Here is a 21773-nt window from a genome sequence, read left to right on the forward strand (position 1 = left end):
GTTTCAATGTGGAATTTTCTACGTCATCTTCCAAAGTGCCTTTTCACCGTACAGACACCTCGAAGATCTCTTTGAACCTGTTCATTCATTTACAGAAAGCAGCAGGCAGCCCGAGCGCTTTAATCGAAGTATGTTCATCTAAGGATGATTCTTATTCTGGAGATTCATTTCAGGGCTTAAGGGAAGGAGCTGAATCTTTTTACTGATGAGCCAAGAAGACTATGAAGGCACTTAATTCAACTTTCATAAACTTCACAGACACCGACAAAGGCAGCTAAACAGAGATCTACAGAATTAACGGTTAAATAAGACGTCACATTGACACATCGAACCGGGAAAATTGAAATCGGGTACCTTCTTTACACAAAGGGTGGCAGGGGTATGGAACACGCTACCCACCTATGGGATCTTTCAGTTTATTTAATATGAACATCTTCAAGCACCAGACAGCCCGAAAGTGATCCTCTCAGTTCTTATGTTTTATTTTTTTAGGGAATGCAAAAGCGTTTGCAAAAACAAAAGTGCGCAACAACACCTCCAGCAACGCCATCCTTCTCCAAAAGAAACCGAGCTTTTATAACAAGTAAAAACATCGCTTTTAACGTTGACATTTATCTAAGACACAGTGTCCGGAACTTTGTATTTCTCCTTCCTATTCTTCACCGTGGAATCGCTCTGTAGTTGTTGCTGATTTCCAGTAAATGAGCGCTGGACAGAGGTGGGTAACGCGGGTCTCTGGAGCCGATCGAGGCGCTCAGACGCCATTGCAGCTCCTGCACGGCGAGTCACGAGGGTTCCGGCAACACAGCACACCCGCATCACGTGACGAGGCCGCCGCTGGCCTGCAGGCTTTGTCAGATTGCATGGTGGGATACAGTTTGTGATTGACAGTGAGCATACTCAATAGCTAACGAGTCCTTCCCCGGATTGACCAATGACAGCTGAGATTTCTGTAGAGGGGCGGGGATTACGAAACGCCCTGTTTTTGTTGTTCTTTTCAACAGTGACGAAGGATTTACGTCGGACACGTGGCTTTTAACTTGATGTTTTGAAACAGTTTGTTATAAATTGTTTATAAATGTGTAAACCTGGAGACTGCGAAGACGTCCCTTTCCCGTGGTGCGTAGCAGGTTAGTTACGTCGCAATAACAAATGTCGAAAGTTTAAAGCGAAGTAGTGACGCAGAGGGAAGTTTGCCTGTAGTTTCCCCAGTGACGACAGTCCTCTCGATGCCCGGTTTGGTGCGGAATGATGTTCTCAGTTTAGTGGGAGAGGAGCTGGTCTGTGTTACAGGATTTTTATTAATTTAAAGTGAATGTGTAAAATAAAACATGTTGTGCTCTTTCATACCTGTGGGTCGTTTACAGTAAACCTCCGGCTAGTGCGGAGCTGCGTATTAAGATGAATATTAATACTACAGTATTTCTGTTATTCGAAACAGTATTATATATTTATGACGTTGTCATATATGTAGGCGAATGCACGTGGTAATTTAATGTTAGTCATTAATGCATGTGTTTTCTGTTGAAATGTCAATAATTGTTTACATTTTATGATCAGTGTAACAGATACGTGAGAAACCATTTCAGTTTGTTAATTGCATCACAACTACGCGTCTCATAGGAGAGATTTCAACACACTAACTGTGCTGCATTGGAGCGAGTGAAGGATTTTTTTTTTGTTCAAAGAAATATGACATGTTTGGTAATACTAAGCTGAAGGTTGTGAGGGGCTGTGTCTGGTACAGTAAAACTACAGTGTAGCTGGTGTTAGTTCTGTCCAGATCTCCTCCGGTACAGACAGCTCCTTCACTCCAGTGGAGATCAGACAGTTTCCTGTTGTTTTCTGTCTTCAGCCTTAAGATGCGCTGCTGACCTGCAGTTCAATATGTGGATAAATGCTGGGAACAGAATTTCACATACAGTACCTGCTGTTGTACCAATGTGCTGAATAATTGTGTTTACACTGGTAAATTAAAAAAACAACCAAGCTCAAACACTCTCTTTTGAGTAAGTGTGGTGTTTAGTTTAGTTTTGATACTGTGTCATTTTATAACAGGAGCTGATGTCATTCTTGAAACCTGTGTGTGTGCTGTTCAGCTGTGGCTGTGTGGAGCTGTGTTCAGCACTTCTTACTCAGTACATTTTTCTGTTTTGTGTTTCTGTTCCTCCAGTACCTCCACTCTAGAAAAAAGCTCTGTGTCGGTGAGAGCTGTTCCTCGCCTTGATGAGGATTCAGTCACACAGCGGTGAGTATGATCACAGGATGATCAAGTATCTGTCCCTGGATAAACAAGTTTTAATTATCTCTGACCTTTTTTACATCACTGCAATGTAGAAACATTTACAAAGACATTTATTTTTCTTCATGTGGAGTATGATAAAGTCAGCAGTTACTTACATTTGTTCTGATTAGGTCTCAGGCCTGATAAGGTTTATTGCAGACAGAGAAACCTTTTTCTATATTTTTTTTAATGAAATAACATGATTTTGGCTGATTAAGAGCACGCAGCATCTCTATCGGTTACGATATACGAGATTATTTTTTAGCTCAGACTGTAATACCCTTCCATTCATTTTTACTTCTCTTCGTCCAGGTGGGCTGCTTTGAGCCCGAGTCTAAGCCGGCAGGACAGAACCTGGACTGGACACAAGGTCAGCGCAGGGCTCACACATGCCTACAAGCGACAGTTTTGCCGACACCAGTGAACCGAGACAGCAGGGGTTTGGAGTGCGGGAGGAAGCTGGAGCACCAGGACAAACCCACTCTGCCATGGGGAGAACATGCAGACTCCACACAGACAGCACCCAGTCAAGACCCAAACCCAGGACTATGAGAGGTGAGACAGTGGCCCTAACTGCCACACCAACCCTATTCTGACACCATCATCTACGTTTAAAATGAGAGTTTACCCCGACCTGCTCCCAGCATGCTTTGCGCATCGCAGTGTGGCCTGGTGGGAGCCAAAGAGTGTATATTGTAAAAATAACGATGGGATTTGAATGTGTCCACATCAGTATCACTTGATTTGACACATGAATTACTTACTGAATCAAGAACAGAAGTAAGTGGCTTAAAGTCTGCTGTTAATACCCTGCAAAATGAAGTCTAAAGAAAGTGCATTAATGTGTGAATCCCAGCCTGATCTTCAAACATGATCAAGGAGAGATAACATGGTGGTGACTGGTATTCTAGAGGTAAAGGGTTCGAACCCTAAGAAACCTTTTATCCTAAAGGAATTACAGCTGTCTGAAGATGTGATAACCGCCCTGCCTTTTGCTCCTGTTCATAGACTACAAATAGATACAAATAGAAATAGAAAAAGATAGATACAAATACAAAAAAATAGATACAAATCTGTCTCAAAACAAAAACCACATCCTCTGGCTGCAAAACGTGTAAAAGCAAAGAGGGGGATAACTTCAGGGTCAGCAGTTTGGCTTGAATTCTCTATACCCTCATGAGATACTGCAGAGACGCAAAACGCTGTATCCTATTCACAAAGCCTTTGAGGAATAGTGTGCGTCCCAAATCTGTGGCTGATAAATTGTAAGTGGATAATTATTTCCAGATTCGAATATCACTACTTGGTTCTGTAATGAATTGGTGTCAACACCAGTGTTGCTTATTTCTAAACTGTGGTTATTTGTAAACTGTGACTTCTTTAATGCTATATTGTACCTGTGATGTGTACATAATATGTATCGTATGTACTTCTGTGTTTCAATTATGAATTAACTTAAGAATGGATTGTTTTTATTTAATTATGCATTGTTTATTACCAGCAGTTTTCTAATACATTCCTTAATTGACTAGTATTCAACAAATCTCCATATGCCCCAAAACTGTTATTTTGTCTTTATTTTATTATAGTGGTTTTTTTTTTGTATTGGCTTTTTAGTTATATGTTTCTTTTTATGTTATCTGTATGGGTTTGGTTGTCTGTATATTTGTTTCCTTTTCCCAAACCATGTTTGGCACTCTATATTAAATGTAAGAAATCATTTTTTCCATGCAATATGCATTTTGTTGACTTGTATTTCATTTTGTATGATCATATTTTGGATAATTCTAAAGGATTGGAAATTATGCATTCCAACATTCGAAGCCTGCTTCCAAAAATGGATTTACTTCGTGGTCGGGGGGGAAAGTCATAACTCTTTCAGAGACACGGTTGAGCAGTAAAATTACAGGTAGTGAACTTGAAATCCATAATTAAAAATTATTCAGAGCAGAGAGATGTACTGTAATTGTGGAGGTGGGTCGCAGTTTACATCTCAAATAACTTGCAATTATGCCAAAGAATAATCATGAAAACAAATAATACGTGATTGGTAATTCTTATAGACCACCATGCAGAATCTATTAACTGCATAACCTCTCCTGTAGTTTCAATAGAACCAACAGCCGAAAGGATTATTTGGGGTATTTTAATAGTGATTGGCAAAATAAATAGTCAACTAAAGATAGAAATTTACTGGAGAGCTTTAATTTTACTCATCTAATTAAAACACTGACTAGAATTAATTCACAAACTCAAAGCCGTACTTTACTAGACTGGATATTAGTGACACAAGGAGTTAGGGTTGTAAAGTCTGGAACCCTTACAGATTCTTTCAGTGATCATTTTACAATGTAGTATGTCTGGAAAATTAAGATCTCTAAAGCACATCCAAAAATAATATTATTATTATTACAAAAATATAAATGTTGAGGCTTTCATTCAAGATCTACTTTTTGTTTTACCTGGGAGAAATTTCAGTTAGAACCAACAGTCCAAGAGGCATGGGGCTGTCTCAGCAGGGGGTTGAAGATGGTTTGTTACAGACACACACCTTGGAAAACAAAGTCAAAAGTAGTTCAGGTGGGGAGCCACGTCAGCATGCATAGGCTGCAAAGGAACAAGTAATTGGTTTATTCTCTGCTGACACACCTTAAGAAGGCTCCTCGGCCTGTGTTTTCTTCCTTCTTTTTTCAGCAGGGAATAAAACTATTCCTTTACAGTCAAAAGTAGACATTTACCGTGGAGAAGCTCAGTTTTAATGTTCTTCTTTAGTCAATGGGACGAGGCCTGGGCTACGTTTCACCAAACTAAGGTTTTAGTTTAAGACGGGGAGATTTATAGGCAACTGAGAAATTTTTGTTAAACACACACAAGGAATGCCAAAGCTTTTTATTTTAAAGATGGCACAAGAATTTTTAAAAATCAGAATGTTTCTGGAAATATGTAAAGAATCTCATTAATTAATCTGGCAATAAGCCTGTTCATCAGATAAAGGTTAATGATAGTGATATTACTGAGCTGTGACATATAGCTAATGTATTTAATCACCTTAGTCAATGGTTTATCTCTACAAGCACAGTTCTTCTTTCTAATTGTAAGTACACATCCACTGAATATAATTATTACCAGAAAACCTCTACTGTAAGACAGATACTGTATTTCCACTTAAAAAAATAAACCAGTACAGGTTAACTGAAGGACTTCAAAAATAACAAAGGACTAGGTTTAGATGCATTTGAGTCAAAAGTTTAATGAACTGGCTGCTAATATATGGACATATCCTTTAACAGATTTGTTTAATTTATCATTAGTGTAGAAACCAAGAGATTCCAGCCTGAAGTGTCTGTTTGTCAAGCCAAGCTTTATTGTATGCATACCAGCAACCACAGTAAGGACCGTAATAGTTATAGTATCTATCGTAGTTCGAAGGGGATATGGCTTATATATACTTTTCTGTCCACCCTCCCCCTCCTGTCTTTGGGGTAGCTTTCTCAAGAAACTCCAGGACTCAGAAAGCACTTCAAACATTCCTTTCTTATCAGGAGTTTAGTATAAACATTCCCCATCAGGAGTTTAGTACTGGGAGGGGGAGGCATCTGTGCTAAAACAAGCGTGAAGGTTAGAGTGTGGATTCAGCAGGAGTTCACAGCTCCTACCACTATATGGGTACAGAGTAACATACAGATCCTGCTAGCAGGCTCCATCATTAGCAACCAGTGAGATTCCATCTCATTGGAAATGTGCTGGAGAGACCCCACCTTATAAAGGTGGTAACTCGTCTGAAATAAATAATTCTGTATTTAAATCAGTAATATGTATAATTATTCATTTTTCAAACATTTTCATATCTTCAGAAATATCTTAATGAGTTTAATTTATTGTCACCATCTCAGTCAGGTTTTTGACCAAACTATTCTACCACTGTGGCACAAATGAAACTAACCAATGACATGTACTTCTCTCCTGATGAAGATAAATGAATAGGAGCTATTTTTATTGACTTTTAAAAAGCTTTTGTTTTAGCTGATCATATTTTTTCCCCAGAGAGGTCTGGCTTGATTTAATGCACGTCTCTGTAATAGATGACAGTATGTAATTATCAATGGGTATGAATCTCAATTTCTTGAATTACAAAAATGGGGTCTCAATTGGTCCTTTACCTTTTCTTTATTTATAAATGATTTACCTTTATTATGTAAATGTCTGTGTTCATTTATACACAGCTGATACTGTGCTTCACACCTCTAGCTCAAATTGGTCACATCTTCAAGCTTCATTACAAACTCATGTTGATTTAGTGCAAAAGCAGTTGTCTACAAAGCATTTGATCTTAAACCAGGAAACATCTTCTATCGCGTTGTTGCACCCAAGACAAAGGTTGAGAACTGTACAGGAAGCTTTTTATTATTTACACAACGGATAAAGGTTGTATAAAATATTTGGGTTTAAGATAAATAAACACATTGTTCTAACAAACTGTTATAAGCCTGGGATGTTCTATAAGTCTAAAGAGTGTTTTACAATGAACATTAGAAAGACACTTGAATACCAGTTATTGTTGCTTCTCTTGGACTGTGGTGATATCTTAGCATATTGTGCACACGACTAACTCTATTTCATTTTGTATTGCTGTCCTTATTTTAATTTTTAGTCTATTCTGATGTGTGTTTTTACTTGTCTTGGGGTGTTGTTACACCTGAATTTCCCTTCAGGATAAATAAAGTCTTATCTAGCTCTATAATTTATGGGAATAATGTTTGGGAGTGTATCCAAGGCTCGGTTTTCCTCCTGGATGTGACTTAAACCTCCTGTGTTGATGGGCTCCTGGATGTCTTTATAGAACCCACCAGCGCCTATGAAAAACAGCACTGGTTACCGCTTTTGAACAGGCAACTGCACTGCTATCAGTTTCTTTTTAAATGTATTCTGCAAGCAGCTCCACATGTTTTAAAAGATCTTCTGTGTGTAAGTTATACAGAGTGCTCTTTCAGACAGCCTGAGCAAAGATATTTTAAGGTTCCACAAGTGTATTATGAGGCTGGAAGGAAAGGTTATAGCTACAAAGCACCGAAGGATTGGAATAACTTACCCCCTGAACACAAAGTTCTAGTAATTGAAATTATTATACTTATTAATTTTCAGATTACCTTTCATGGCAGTTATATAGTTTGTGTTTTATTTACTTTTCTCTTTTGTTCTTTGTGTTGTGATATCTGTGCTGTGATAGCTGTAGTTTGGGTATGTTTTCTAACAGGCCCCCCCAGTGAAAATGAGGTGGTGCTTCTCAAGAGCTTGGGTCCTGTCAATAAACTTTAATAATAGTTGGATGTAAAAGCATAAGAGTTCTGATAACTGATCTCTAAATCACCAGGTACATCTATTTAAAGCTGTAAAACAGCAGTGAAAAGCTGGATTTTCAGGAGAAAAATGCTCCTTTCTTACATGTCTATATGAGGTCAGGATAAACCTGACTTGCTCAGTAGAGGAGGGTGTTGGGGAGCCTGTCAACTCCAGTGAGCTCCAAGTGAAAGATGAAGCATCATGAGCATGTCGTGTAATACCCCAGACTACCCAACAGAGTACATCTCAGGGGGTCAGAAGTATGATTTATGGATTTGAGTAGAGTAAGTTTGTATATGGAAGTCAGGAGGTCTTATCCTCTGGTCCTGAGAAGCCCCAGTCCAACATGTTTTCAGCATGTTTCAAAGGTAACCCTCAATTATCACCTTCCAAAAGCCTGGGACAATTTAACTGATCACATATATATGTGTTTCATTAGATCAGGTACTTTAGAGACGATTGTGAACAAATCCAAATATTAATTATTGAGGACTCAAGGATGTCTCCTTGCTGTGCTGATCAACTGCTTAAACAAGTGTTCCTCATCTGTAAGGAACTGCTGATTTAAAGGTGACTTACAAGAGCAACAGGTCTGGGGCTGGAGACCCCTGTACCCAGTGTGTAGATCCACACCAATTTGTCAAGAAAGACACTGTCACTGTATTGGGGCTGCAGTATGTCTAGAGCAGATGGTGCCACTCATTTGTTGAACATGACCTCTTACAGCTGTAAACATCACTGTCTTTCCCCTGTGCTCCCTTCTGCAGGAGTCAGGAATGTCCGTGCTGGGATCTGCAAGGAAAGGAAGAGGCAGACTGTGTCCCTGCTCACGGAGAAGAGGAGCAGACTCTGGCTGGACAGGGAGGGAGGTAAGAGCGCCTGTGTCTGGGAGCTCAGGGTGACAGCAGTGCAGGAGGGAAGGTGAACATCCTGAAAGGAGGACAGGAGCTGACAGAGAGGGGCAAGAGGGGCTGAGAGCTGGACAAGATCACATCCAGAGAGAACAACTGTTAATTAAAAGTTAAAACAATTCACAGTAATTATGAAAAGACACGTTTCTCAGGCATTTGTGTTTCTATATTTATACATTACAGTATCAAGCAGTCAATAGTTACCTAATATTGAATGGAAATTCTAGCTAAATCTGAATTAAAAACTACCAACATAGATGCTACACTGCAAGAGATACTGAAATGTGTTAAATACAAACAAAAGTTACAGAGAGGATAGAAGCTGTGTAAAACCGATAGCAGTACTGTGATAATAAAAAAGTCCATTTTTTAAGTTAGGAAATTGTTAAAGGGAATTCAATGCATTTAGTTACGGTCTGATGTTATTGAATAACCTCAATTAATGATCACATTTATACAGCATTTCACACGTAGAGACCTAGGCAATTATAGGAGCATTTACTTTATTAGTACATGAAAGCATTCAATTGTTGAAAAATGAAAAGATTGTTTGGAGGTACAGATCATCTCATTGTTTAAACAGCTGATTGTCTTGAATCTTATGATACTGCATTTATTTCTGACTGAGATGTTGTTTTGTATCATAGTATTGTACTGTTGCTATATTTTATTGTCATATTATACCATATTATATTGTCATATGGTATGAGCTCTTGAGGTGCAAGACAAATTCCCTCAGGGGGAATAAAGGTTAATTCAGTTCAACAGAACAGTAATAGGGAGGCCAGTAGTTACTCTAAACCAACAACCAGTTTTCCAATAAGAAATCACGCCTGTAGCTTGAAAACAGTTCACAGAAAGCTACCACTGTAGCAATAAACACAGTTTAAAACTTCAAAACAAAATCATGAGAAATGAAAATTCAGTTTACAATTACAATTAACTTCCTTGAAAATAAGATTCAGATGGCTTTACAGAATGAAGTAAAAAAAAATTTAGAAAGATGACCTCTAATACATTTTATCAGACCTGGTGTTATTGTTGTTGTCAGTTCATGAATTGTTTTGGGTTCTAACGATGGTGGAGAGGGTAATGGAAATTAACTGTGAGTGAAACAGAAAATAGAACTATAACATCATGTGTGAACTGACAGATGGGGATCCAGGCAGTATGTCTTCAGCCAGATAAAAACTGAAAGCCACTTGATCCAGGTGGAGGTTGGATATTGAGGAGGTTGGAAACACAAGGAGTTGAATATCTGGGGAGAACAGGGACTTGCCTGGAGTCCAGGGAAATGAGACCCAGGCTGAGGCTGGATCATCTCAATCGACAGTCTCATCAAACCAGGAGGTGATGAAACGTCAGTGGCATCGCAGGCTAACAGGAACAGACCCTGAACCACAGGCAGGGCGGTGAGGTGACCAGTCTGGACAGTCACAGAGACGCACAGGGGGAGTCAGACTGAGGAAGGGAGTGGGATTGATGGTAGGAGGGTGAGGAAGCTTCCTGGATGGACAGGAAAGATGACTTATTAGATTTCCTGCAGCCACAGTGAAGGGGGTTAGTCTGATGTCAGGGCGTGTAGATCTAGATCTACTTACCCCATAAACCTCAGAGTCAGATTCTCTTTCCACTGGGAATCATCAAGGTCCACACAGAGTGTGGGGAACAGCAGGAGGCAGCAAGGAAGGAGGTGGATGTGGAACCAGGCTGAGGGTAAAATCAAAGTCCTTGTTGAAAGCTGGGATGACTGCATCTGCATCTGTTATTCAAAATATAAATTATAAAGATGAAGTAATTTTTCTCATTCTGTAAATCATGGACTCAGTCCTTCACATAAGAGTTCAAGGTTGGAGATTGGACATCAGTATCTATCACTTACCCTTATCCATCCGAACATCCAAACTCGGAGGACATTCGTAAGAAATGCAGGATTTCTGCAATGGTCACAGTTGACTGGGTCACCTGGAAAATGAATGATATTGAGAGGAAGAGGGGAAGGAAAGTATAGAGTTTGAGACCAAGTAGATCATTTCAGGTGAAGAGTCATACAGATTGAAATATGCAGTCAGTGTCACTGGGAGGCTGTGCTGGACTCTGATTCATTGATGAACAGATATTGTCCTCACTAAAGAAGAGACACTGCAGAATATTGTCCTGCTCTCTGCCTCTGCAGCCACCTTCAGCACAGCCTCCCACTGACACTCATTCACACTGTGGAAGTGTTTCAGCCTGTGTGACTCTGCACCTGGAACTGCTGTCTATAGTGTCTTAATCTAGTTCTCTTTATGATCATTCACAGTGATCTGTTCATAACAGAAATACCGAGTCCCAAACTCTTCCTCTGAGCTGGGATATTGATCACAAGTATCAGAATGAGGAGTGGGGTTAGTAGTGGGGTTAGGGAGTAGCTTGCAATCAGCATCTGAACTCCAAGGTAATGCTTAAGACTCAGTATTCCTTTGATGAATAGAGATCACTGTGAATTATCAACCTTTATTTGAACTGACCTGGAACATTAGTGGCAGAGGAAGAAGTAAAGGAAAGTATAAAGAGATCTAGACTGTGACACTACAGAGAACAGCTCCAGGTGCAGAGTCCACAGTGTGAACGAGTGTCAGTGGGAGGCTGTACTGAGGGTGGCTGGACAGGCAGAGAGCAGGACACACTTTTCTAGTGTCTCATCTACAGTGGAAATGACACCTGTCCATTACTGAATCAGAGCTCAGTGTCAGTGTTATGTCAGGGTACAGAGATCTAAACCAACTCACCCTGTCAATCCCAGAGCCAGATTCTGAATCTTCACAGTCTCCGTCCTCAATGAGAGAGAGGAGCAGCAGGGAGGGAGCTGAAGGTGTTTATTCATTATATGTTGACAGACTGGAACCAGGCTGGACTGAATTCAGTGACTTTGTTGAAAGCTGGAAAGAGGATGTAAACTCATTAAAATAGGTCAGGCTGTGCCAGAACACTTCCTCACACTTTAGATCTCTGTACCCTGACATCACACTAACACTTAAACTTTAAGTTTAAGTGACTACACTTGTCAGTCATTCCAGCATTCAACAAAGGCTTTGACTTCACCTTCAACTCCCTCCCTCTACTGAGGACTGAGACTGTGAAAAGTCAGAATCTGGTTCTGGGATTGACAGGGTGAGTTGGTTTAGATCTCTGTACCATGACATCACACTGACACTCCTTCACTACAGCTGCAGCAGTGTCGCAGTCTAGATCTCTTCATACTTTCCTTTACTTCTTCCTCTGACACTAATGTTCCTGATCATTTCAAATAAAGGCTGATAATTCACAGTGATCTCTGTCCATCACAGGAATCCTGAGTGTCTTCAGCTCCTCCTCTGAGCTGGGATGTTGATAACATGTAGAAGAGTGAGGAGTGGGGTTAGTAGTGGGGTTAGGGGGTGGACATGCCATCAGCATCTGAACTCAGAGGAGGAGCTGAAGACACTCAGGATTCCTGTGATGGTCAGATGGTTCCTGTGAATCATCAGCCTCTATTTGAAATGATCAGGAACATTAGTGGCAGAGGAAGAAGTAAAGGAAAGTATGAAGAGATCTAGACTGTGACACTGCTGCAGCTGTAGTGAAGGAGTGTCAGTGTGATGTCAGGGTACAGAGATCTAAACCAACTCACCCTGTCAATCCTAGAGCCAGATTCTGACTCTTCACAGTCTCAGTCCTCAGTAGAGGGAGGAGCAGCAGGAGGCAGCAGGGAGGGAGATGAAGGTGAAAGTGGAACCAGGCTGGAGATGAAGTCAAAGCCTTTGTTGAAAGCTGGAATGACAGACAAGTAAAGTCATTAAAACTTAAAGTCGAGCTGTGTCAGAATACATTTCACACTACAGTGAGTAAGAACGGTAGTACAGGACTGAACAGTGAAGTAGTGGAGTGAGCATCACTGTTTCAGAAGCCCGAGCTCACACGCTGTTGCTCTTAGCCGCCACCAGAGGGCAGCCTGCAGCCACAGACGGCAGAGCCAGGTACACGGTCTGTATCCGCGGCTCTGCAGACAGCTGCTCCCACAGCCCGACAGCCCGCTCCTCTTGGTCAAGCCAGGGTACCAGTGAGTTGCCCAAGAGAGCTGACCCGGGCTGTGAAAGCAGCGCCCCGTCTGTCTGACACCGTTCCCCGGTTCTTACCCGACATGTTGCCGATACCAGAGCAGCAGGCAGTAAAACTCTCCCCTCACTGTCACTGGGGCCGCGAGTCCTGGCCGAGCTCCGGAGTGAGAGAGCTGGAGAGAAACGAGATGCAGAGAAAATACTGAAACTTACCTCTCGACTCGTACATGGTCCCGGCAGACTGACTGAACATGTGATTTAGTGGACAAAACTGGGAAAAAAAGAGTGATGTTTGTTAGTCTCGAATGACAAGTACATTTCAAGAGCAGTAGCAAGCAGCACGTTATATGAACGAATATTAACAGGATTCTGCAGACAACAGAAGCACAAACCGGAGAAAAGAAGAATAAGAAATAGAGTAGAAAATTATTGTAAAACAATGACCTAATACAGGTTTAAATGCACAGAGCAATAAAGCTTGAAAAGCGTTTGGACGAGTTACTTACCGCTGTCTGTCTTGCCCGGCTCTCGCGCGAAAGAAGGATAATCAGGCGGGTCAGAATTTATAGGACCTGGAGCCCAAAGTGACCAATAAACAGGCGAGACGACATAATTCGCGGCTCTGCCCACCACAATCCTTTATTAATATTCAATATATAGGCAGCGGTTTTACAATTAATCTAATTTGTAGTTCGTCCTCCCAGCGCATGAGGGCGGTGCAGCCCCACCCTCTACTGCCAACAGGCGTGGTTTGATTCGTGACGCCATGGACTCTGATTGGCTGAGAGTCACATATTTAAATAAGACCCGCCCCCTGGCGCATTTCCTACCGGAAGTTCTGCCAAAATGGGGAGGTGGGGTTTGTGAATGGCGTTTCTACAATTTTATTGCGTTTTTAGTCTTTTATGGGCCTATTTTTTATTATATCGTTGTAACACATCACGGAATCGTTGCGGACGCTTTTGACTTTCAGCTAGTGAGTATCGAGCGGTTTTGTGTTGTTTGTGTTTGATTAGCAAGATGGCGGCGGTAACTCCTCATTTGCATTTATTAAAATATGGCCCTTTACTTTAATGAGCTGATTTGCATGTCTCTTGTTCATATGAACTAGAAAATTCGTTTTTGGCTAGAAGTGTTTTTTTTATTTTAAGGTTTTTAATGTTTGTACTGAATTAATACTGTCACTTTGATTCAGTGTGGAAAAAGTGCGTTTTCTGTTGTTTTTTGTAAGATGTTTAACTCCCTCATTTGCATTCAATGTGCATTTATTAAAATCGCGCACTAGTCACTTGTTTTTAAATGAGCTATTTGTATATGTGTTGATGTGAAATAAAAAACAATTCTAGTGAAAATAATGTTATTTCTAACGTTTACTGTGTGAACTCTTGTTTATTTTTTTTTTCTACTGCTTGTTTTGTTAGTAAGATGTCGGCGTTAACACTCTCATATGTATTTAAATTTGTATTAAAATCGGTTGACCCAGTTATTTGTAATTTAATACGTTACTTGTGTTTTAATGATTTCTGTTTTTGTTGTTTGTTTTGGTTTTATTTTTTTTAACTGGAAAGCGTTTTCACTCGAATGCTTTTGGTTTGTAGAATGTATGTTTACGCTTGCACTGAACACAAATAAAATTTAAATTTATTTTTCTTCTGGCTCATTTGTGTTTTGGGGGTAATGTATTTAAAATATATTGTTTATAATGTATTTAAAAAAAACTGGTTGCTTTCTTTCAAATTTCCAAAAAAACGAAAAACTGTAAATATCTGTTTATTATTTTAATTAGTAACTAATATTCGGAATTATGCTAATTTACTATAATGAGAAAATTGTTTATGTATCAGGTGAATTAAAGTTCATTAGTATTATTCAAATCACACCCTGGACGGGGTCTGAAGATGGGCTTTTGCGATTGGGCTAAATGTCTCATCCATCATGAAAAGACAACCCTTAAGAACTGCGTCATTTTGGAGGTGTGTGGTTTTTTGATTGACATATCCTTCAACCAATCAGAATAGAGAAAATAGGGTTTTATCCAATCAGAATGAGGCATGGGCGGGACATGGGCGTGGTGCTTCAAACGTGACCAATCATGTGAGAGCAAAAATCTTGGAGGTGGGCTCAAATCCAAACATTTTGATTGGTTGATGTGACATCAGTTGGTGACGCCCTCTCATGAATAATGCAACACCCATACTTAGTCATACGACACGCCCCTTCGTTAACCACGCCCCTCATGAATATTCATTGCGGGCGGTGCTCATTCTTCGTTTTGTTTGGTTTTATGTTTGTGTTAGAAATAATGTTACGAAGAAAGGAAGACAGAAGTCAAAATTCTTTATTGAGTTTTGCAAGCATACAAATCAAAGACAGTTGGCAACAATGAAACAAAAACACAGCGTGAGTTACAGAATCACAAGTAACGGCGTCCGGGATGACGATTTCCTGTCCAGCGCCAGCAGTCTGGTCAGTGCGGGATGGGTCCTGTGCGGGCGGCAGGGACAGCAGCCAGGGGAGACCTGAAACACAAGACAAACAGGTAAGAGCTCGGAGTTCAGCCCTGAGCAGCAGCGCAGCGACAGTCATCAGACAGGAGTGAGGAGCTGCGCTGGCGGAGGGGCTCAGGGAATCACTCGGCAGTACAGCGCAGCTCGCTTTGCGGAACACGGGCTCGTCCCACTGTCGGGAGAATGAATTTGGAATAAAAAGGGCTCAAGACCTCCAGACCGTGTCCTTACCGTCACGAGAAATACTCACCCGCTTTAATTTCGATTCAGATTTAGGAACCATATGAAATTTTATTAATTTCAACGTTCAATCACTACACATCCGTCAGGAAGTTGACCAAGACGCTGTTAACATCGCGCTGCAGCGCCGACAGAGACGCGGTCTATTTCTCTGAGCCGGGTTGTGCTTTTTAAACTCTACTCGCACCCGTATGTTGCTTTTATGTTTTAACTCGTTCTAGGTTGGTCTTGGCTTTTTAAAAAGAACTTGGCGCTCTAAGGAATCTGTATGACCGGGGTCATGCAGAGCGAGGTGTGCTGTACAGTACTGCCATCACATCTGTCCCGGGACAGTGCGGGATACTGAGCACTGGATCACTGAAGGGGCTCTAGCCTGTTGGACAGTTAAAACCCGAGTGCAGAGCACGCCACTGAACAGGGTGTTACTACTAATCAAGTGCTTCCCATAACTAGATTAGTTCTCAGTTTGCCCCTGAGCACAGGTCCCTCAGTTCCACAGCAAATCATATCAACCCCTTGTACTGTTAAATACAGCAAGACTCGTCCTAGATCTGCACCCAGTACCCCAGCAATGAGCCACAACTTTACAGTCAAACAATGTTTATTCATGCACAGGAGATGATGAATAAACCGAATAAAACATACATTTTATTTCTGGAATTGCATACATTTGATCATATCCAAGCACAGCCAGTTCAGTGCCGTAATTTCAAGTGACAGTAAAGACTGGGAAACATGTGGGTGAAGCTGCCTTTGAGCCAGTAACTGCCTGCAGTCTGGACATACAGATCTTCTGGTCTATTCTTGAGGTTTTGGGTTTTTGATTTGTAAAAAGCTACTCTGGAGGATTTAAATGTGGAGACTGGCCTGGCCAGTACAAGACTGTCCACTGTTTCCTCCTGCTGACCTCCTGACTGAGCTGTTCCTGCAGAGGACAGTGAGGTGTAGCTGACAAGCCCAGCAGCAAGTTCAGTGTTCTGGTTTTAAATCTTAAATGATTGAGAATATCAGTATTGATACAGAAACAAGTATACAAGATGGAGTTCTAAACAATTACAGAATATGCATAATGAAGTGTACATGTCAGACTTCCACATTAATACCAAATACCAGGAGGTTCAGTGTGATGTCAGGGTGTGGGGATCTAAGCCAACTCACCCTGTAAATCAGATTCTCCTCAATTGGGAAATCTTAACTTCAGTTCTGAGCATGGTGAACAGCAGGAATAGTGGAGAATTAATCCTCATCATGTCATATAGTCTCACTTATTGGGACACATTCACGTTACATGCATTTCAGAGTTTAAACCATTAACTGAGCTCACTGTACTCAGTGTCATCATTTAAGATGAGGTATCGCCTGTTCTTGAGATGCTTTTACCTGAAGTCATTTATTTAGCATGATATCGAGTTGGACTGAAATCTGCAGACACTTGCCCAGTTTCTATTTTCTCCTGATGAGCTCTTTGGTTGCACTGACTGGATGCTTTGGGTCATTGTCATGCTGCATGGTGCAGCACTGTCCATTAAGTATGGAAGCATTTTCTGCTGCATAAGAGAAAGTGTTTCTGTAAACTTCAGAAATCCCTCTGCTGCTGCCATCATTAGCTACATCCTCAAGGAAGATGAGTGACCCAGTCTGAGACATTCCTGCATCCCCAGGCCATGACATTCCCTCCACCAGGCTTCAGCATGCGCTCAGAGGACAGAGATGACAGGTTCAGGTGTGGAGAAAGAAAGGAGCTGCAGATGCTCCAGAGAACAGCACCTCCTGTGAGAGTCATGGCCTGGCCTGGGGAGATCATGAGGAGACTCCTTCACCTGTCCGTCTCCATCAGCACTAGTGTACTGGGTCACTGAAGCTCAAACCCGAAGGCTGTGGACTCAGAGCTGAGAGCTCCAGCAACACCTCAATGTCCTCTGAGCTCAGATGGAGATCACATGTACAGGAATAGGATTAGAGGTGGTGTTAGTTAGGGACCATACATGTCATCTACATCTCAGCTCGGAGGACACATCAAATATTGATGTGTTGTAGCTTTGAGTCAGTTTATAATGCAACCAAGGAGGTCATCAGGAGAATAACTGTAGAAACACCTTAACTTGTTGGGTCTAATGCCTGGATTTCAACCCTATTGACAGAAGGAAAAACAATTGAAGTATGATCACCTGAAGACTAAATAAGAACTTGGTGGCAACAGCAAAGCATCTCAGATGATTACAGAGGGCAGTGAGCTCAATGGGTCTCAGACCTCATGCAGTTACTGTCTCAGAGGGATATACAAGCACATACTCTTCTACACTCCGAAATGTACATAAAGTGATTGTGTCCCAATAACTTAAAAAATGCAGAGATCAACACAAATGATTTGTATTTTAATATGATCAAATGTATGCAGACAATTACCACAGATTAAAACCAGGATTATTCATATTTCTTATCACAAGTACTAATTGCTTGACTGTAAAGTTGACTCATTGCAGTACTGATGAAGGACACTATCTTTCCAATGAAAACCTGCATTTTCAAGTGTCCCACAGTATCAATACACCTTTACAGGAGGGGCTGACTGAGAGGGCCAGTGATATGAATTAATGTGCTTTGTTCATATTCTGGGCTGTTAGAATTCTTCCACTGGACCATGAAAAAGATCTGAGTGTCTTTGGGTGGGAGTGCAGCTGAGGCTGTTGGTGAAAGGAGATGGTCCAGCTGTAGGAAAAACCTGCCTGTTTGAATGTGCTCAGAGTGGAGAGGAGTGTCAGTGTGGAGCTGCAGAGGAACAAGTAGGGGAGAATTCCACACTGAGAAGAACATTTATTCTGGCTCTGGAGTTTTCTTCATGTGTGAGACAACAGCTACAATTGTCCTTAACACTGTTACTGCAGAGTCCTGATATCTGAATCATGTTCACATACTAACTGCAGGATTCAGACTCACTCCACATCATCAGAAAACATGTCCTTCCCCTGCGACAGTCGAGTTCACCCCAACACAAGCGCAGGAGAGCTGCTGTGTGGTTTGGATGCTGTCAGAAAGCAGGCGAGGGGCAGGAACCATTAACATCTCATCACAGGAGAGTGTATAAACCAGAGAAATTAAACTGGTTTAGTAATGAGTGCTGAGAATGAGGTTTATTAACTGTTTGGGCAGGATGCGGTGAAGTAATGGGTTGATCACAGGTGTAGAAGTGATTGCTTCCAGCCTCAGAGCCTCTTCAGACTCCTGTTCTGTCTCAAGGTGTCCTGTTTCTCTGCAGCCTGATGGCCTCCCGACACACAGACACCACTCCACAGCCAGAACCAGTTTCCTGTTTCCTTTCCAGTGTGGAGTCGACACCTGCTTGTTCCTTATTTGTGTTCCCTGTGAGCAGTGTTGTCTTGAGGTGAATGAAGAGCATGAGTGGGCAGTGTAGTGTCAGTGTGGGAGCCCATCCTGTCTCAGGGTATTGTAGTGTGAAGGTGGGACCTTGATACTGGAATCGGAGCTACTTGCAGCCTCTCCAGTCCACTGCATTACAGTGTAGCTGCACCCAGTGCTGTTGAAATGATAATTAGCAGGATCAGCAGTAATTAAGCAGCTGGTTGAGTCAGATTACTGCAGTGGAGTGCACTGGAAGGGCTGCAAGCCAAGTAGCTCTGACTAAAAGGCTCCTTTTTATCCTCAAATGAGAATTTTTTGTTAAACTGTCCCTGTTAGGGGATTTTTGGTCTCTCGTGTCCCTGTTTGAAAACTCGCTGTTTAGCAGCAGAGACGAGCAGCTCCGGGATCCGCCGCCCCTATTGGCCGAGTCTGAATGAGAAGGCAGGTGCGGTCAGTCTGCAGTTAGACTTCAATCCGCGGCTGTTTAGCCGAGTCGCTTCTCTGCCTTTAAATAGCGAGTTTGCAAACAAAGTAAGTTTCTCAAATTTGCCGTTTAGCTGGAGCGGGATCCTGGGCGACGGCTGTCGGCTTTTCTCGGTCCGTGTGGAAAATGTTACAAAATGGGGCCTGAAAAGTAAATGAATTTCGAAACTTACTTTTGGCGGAGCTGCCGGACGGGCTGTAGGACTTGTGGCTTCGACTCTGCGGAGAAACATGGTATTAAAATCGTGCTTCAGCTTCTTTAAACTGCTTGTTGTATGTTGTGTTTTTACCTGCACAATACGCTTTTTCTCGTTTGTATTCCAGGCTTCTGCAGGATCCTGGCGCGGCTCTGGGCTTTAAACGGCGGCTGTCGGGTCCTTCTCGGCGTGGAGACCTGAGCGCAGACCCACCCGTGTACCGAGTGACCGGAGCTCCGCGGCGGATTCACAGGCGAGTCCGAGTCTCTTCTTCCTAGAGGCCGAGAGAGACCCGGTCAGGAAAGCGCAGCTTCAAGGCTCGTTTAGGACTGAAAACCACTTTCATAGGGGCTTCGTCTCTCTTACCGGTATCGACTCACTGTGCAGCTGCAGGTCCGGCTGGGTTTTCTTTCTCCGGAGCCGGTTTGCATGAAGACGCGCCGACCGCTCCGTTTAGCTTGAACTGGGGGAAACTGGTAACTCGAGTTACCGGTAACTGACCGCAGGAAACTGGAGCCCAGCCGTGTGAGACCCGGTGTGAAAACCGAAACCCCCGGTGTGAGGAGAGAGAGAAACCGCTTACCTTGGTCTCGAAACGCCGGCTGTCCTGCTGTTAAGGTTAAAGAGAGAGAGTTAAAAGCATTTAAAATGTATTTATCATAGAAAAAGTTGCTGCTTTTGTTAAAACTTGTAAGAAAAATGTAATGCATTTTTTTCCCCGGAAGCCGAGCAAAGCGCCTGTACCGGGAGAGCAGCGGGGTACCAGCCGCCTCTCTCCCAGCCAGCGAGCCGCCGGAGTCCCCCCACCTCCCCTGACCCCAGCCTGCACGGGCCTGGAGCACAGACCCGCCCCTATTTATAACATGAACCCCCTGATGAGCGCGAAAAGGACGACAAAGGTAGCAAATTAAGAGACACTGGGGACCGAGATAGAAATGTGTGGATACCTGCTTAATAGCACTGCTGTATATTGTAATTGTTTTATGCTTTATATCCTTATTTGCTGTAATAAACTGCTGTGAGTGTTAATTGGTTAATTGATTATTCTGGGGTGTGGGAGGGTGGGGTACAGGGGTGTAGAGAGTCGTGAATCAGGTCCCCCTGTGAGCAGCCACACCAAGCGGCTCGCAGCGCTACAGCCGCGGGGCACCGGGCTGTCGTGGTCGGGGAAACGGGAGCTGCTGGTCTGCGGCCTAGACTGCAGCCTCCATCCCCGGCCTCGATTAGAGCCCCGCCGCCCGAGGACACTCGCAGCCCGGTAGGTGAAGGTTGACGCTCCGCGCTGCTGAGGGAACGCGTCCCGTCACCATGGTGACTGAGACAGGGGGTGTGGATGGGCTTAAGGGCGGGGTTCAGTGTTAATAGTGTCCAATCAGCGTGTGGAAGAGGTGGGTGTAAGAGCAGCCAATCAGAAGAGCGCAAGTTCAGCCCGAGAGAAAAATATCAGTCGAGCCAGGCGGGTCTCGAACCCGGGGCGCCGGGTGGAGATGTGTAAGAGTCGGGGTTCAGCAGAGTGAGCTATACTTCCTGCCAAATCTGGAGTAACTCCGCGGTCATACTTATCTGGCAAAATTTCGGTAAACGAAAAAAAATAAATAAAAAGGTATCCCTCCTGTTCTTGCAATTCCAAAAGTAGTATTTCAGCTCATGTACTGTTTCGGGTTTTACAAAACCTTTTCTTTATGGACCCGAACCCAAACTTTCACCGATCCTAGGCCAGTCTGGGGATTTGAACCCGGACTCTCACCGCCCGCAGACCAGTGCGCTACACGATGAGCCAATTGCGCCACGCAGGAACATCAGCGCCGACAAATATAAAACCTTTAAAACTGCGATTCACTCTCCGGCCGACAGCAGGACCCCTTTCTGTAATAAAGACAGAGCAGAAGCACAGCTGGACTGCAGGAGCCACTGCACAACTGCAGCTCAGATGAAGTGAATTGATGATGTTTGTGAAGATGGAGGAGAGTTGGAGCTGCGCTGAATCCTGCAGTGATCTGGAGCTGCTGTGATCCTGCACAGTGTTCAGAGGGGCTGTCAGTCCTGCCTGTTGCACAGGACTCTGCTTCACTGTGAAAGGTGTTGCAGTGAGACAGTGTGACTCCATCTGTGTGTATTGAGCAGCTCTGAGTTTGACAGTATGATGGAATTAGACTTGAATTATAAATGTGGACAATCAGGCTTCACCTTTCCACTGTTCTCCATGAGAATCTCACCCCTCACAAGGCACAGAGCTCATGTCAGTAGCAGAGAGATCTCTCATCACCACGAAGACCACAGTTTCTTTCACAGACACTGGAAATAAAACCCAAGAGCATGGAAGAGGTGTTCACAACCTGGTGTTTAATTAAGGAACAAAAATAAGATAAAAA

General features: G+C 42.7%; 1 protein-coding gene and 2 long non-coding RNA genes across 8 annotated transcripts; 1 reads left to right on the plus strand and 2 right to left on the minus strand.

Annotated features, from left to right (window-relative positions):
- Positions 1–971: 971 nt before the first annotated feature.
- Positions 972–20430, plus strand: LOC148640614 (uncharacterized). 6 transcript variants are annotated; one of them, XM_088618922.1, is made up of 6 exons: positions 973–1119; positions 2174–2248; positions 2597–2839; positions 8392–8493; positions 19529–19654; positions 20127–20430. In XM_088618922.1, the coding sequence occupies exons 3-6, from the start codon at positions 2784–2786 to the stop codon at positions 20215–20217; spliced, it is 375 nt and encodes a 124-aa protein (XP_088475048.1). In that variant the 5' UTR covers positions 973–1119; positions 2174–2248; positions 2597–2783; the 3' UTR covers positions 20218–20430. The 6 variants fall into 6 exon arrangements, 5 of the variants coding, with proteins under 5 accessions (XP_088475046.1, XP_088475048.1, XP_088475047.1 ...); XM_088618921.1 differs by having other exon boundaries at positions 974–1130; XM_088618924.1 differs by lacking the exon at positions 973–1119 and adding an exon at positions 1140–1280.
- On the minus strand, positions 8509–19856 carry LOC148640615 (uncharacterized). Its single transcript, XR_015929935.1, has 7 exons — positions 19768–19856; positions 19495–19675; positions 19378–19423; positions 12693–12787; positions 12188–12327; positions 11307–11456; positions 8509–8595 (listed from the first exon to the last, which is right to left on the minus strand). It is a non-coding gene; the product is annotated as an uncharacterized LOC148640615 (long non-coding RNA).
- On the minus strand, positions 9904–10505 carry LOC148640616 (uncharacterized). Its single transcript, XR_015929936.1, has 3 exons — positions 10418–10505; positions 10137–10245; positions 9904–10041 (listed from the first exon to the last, which is right to left on the minus strand). It is a non-coding gene; the product is annotated as an uncharacterized LOC148640616 (long non-coding RNA).
- Positions 20431–21773: the final 1343 nt, after the last annotated feature.

The sequence above is a fragment of the Lepisosteus platostomus genome, chromosome 25 (assembly GCF_059453375.1).
Source record: "Lepisosteus platostomus isolate fLepPlt1 chromosome 25, fLepPlt1.hap1, whole genome shotgun sequence".
Classification (NCBI taxonomy): Eukaryota; Metazoa; Chordata; class Actinopteri; order Semionotiformes; family Lepisosteidae; genus Lepisosteus; species Lepisosteus platostomus.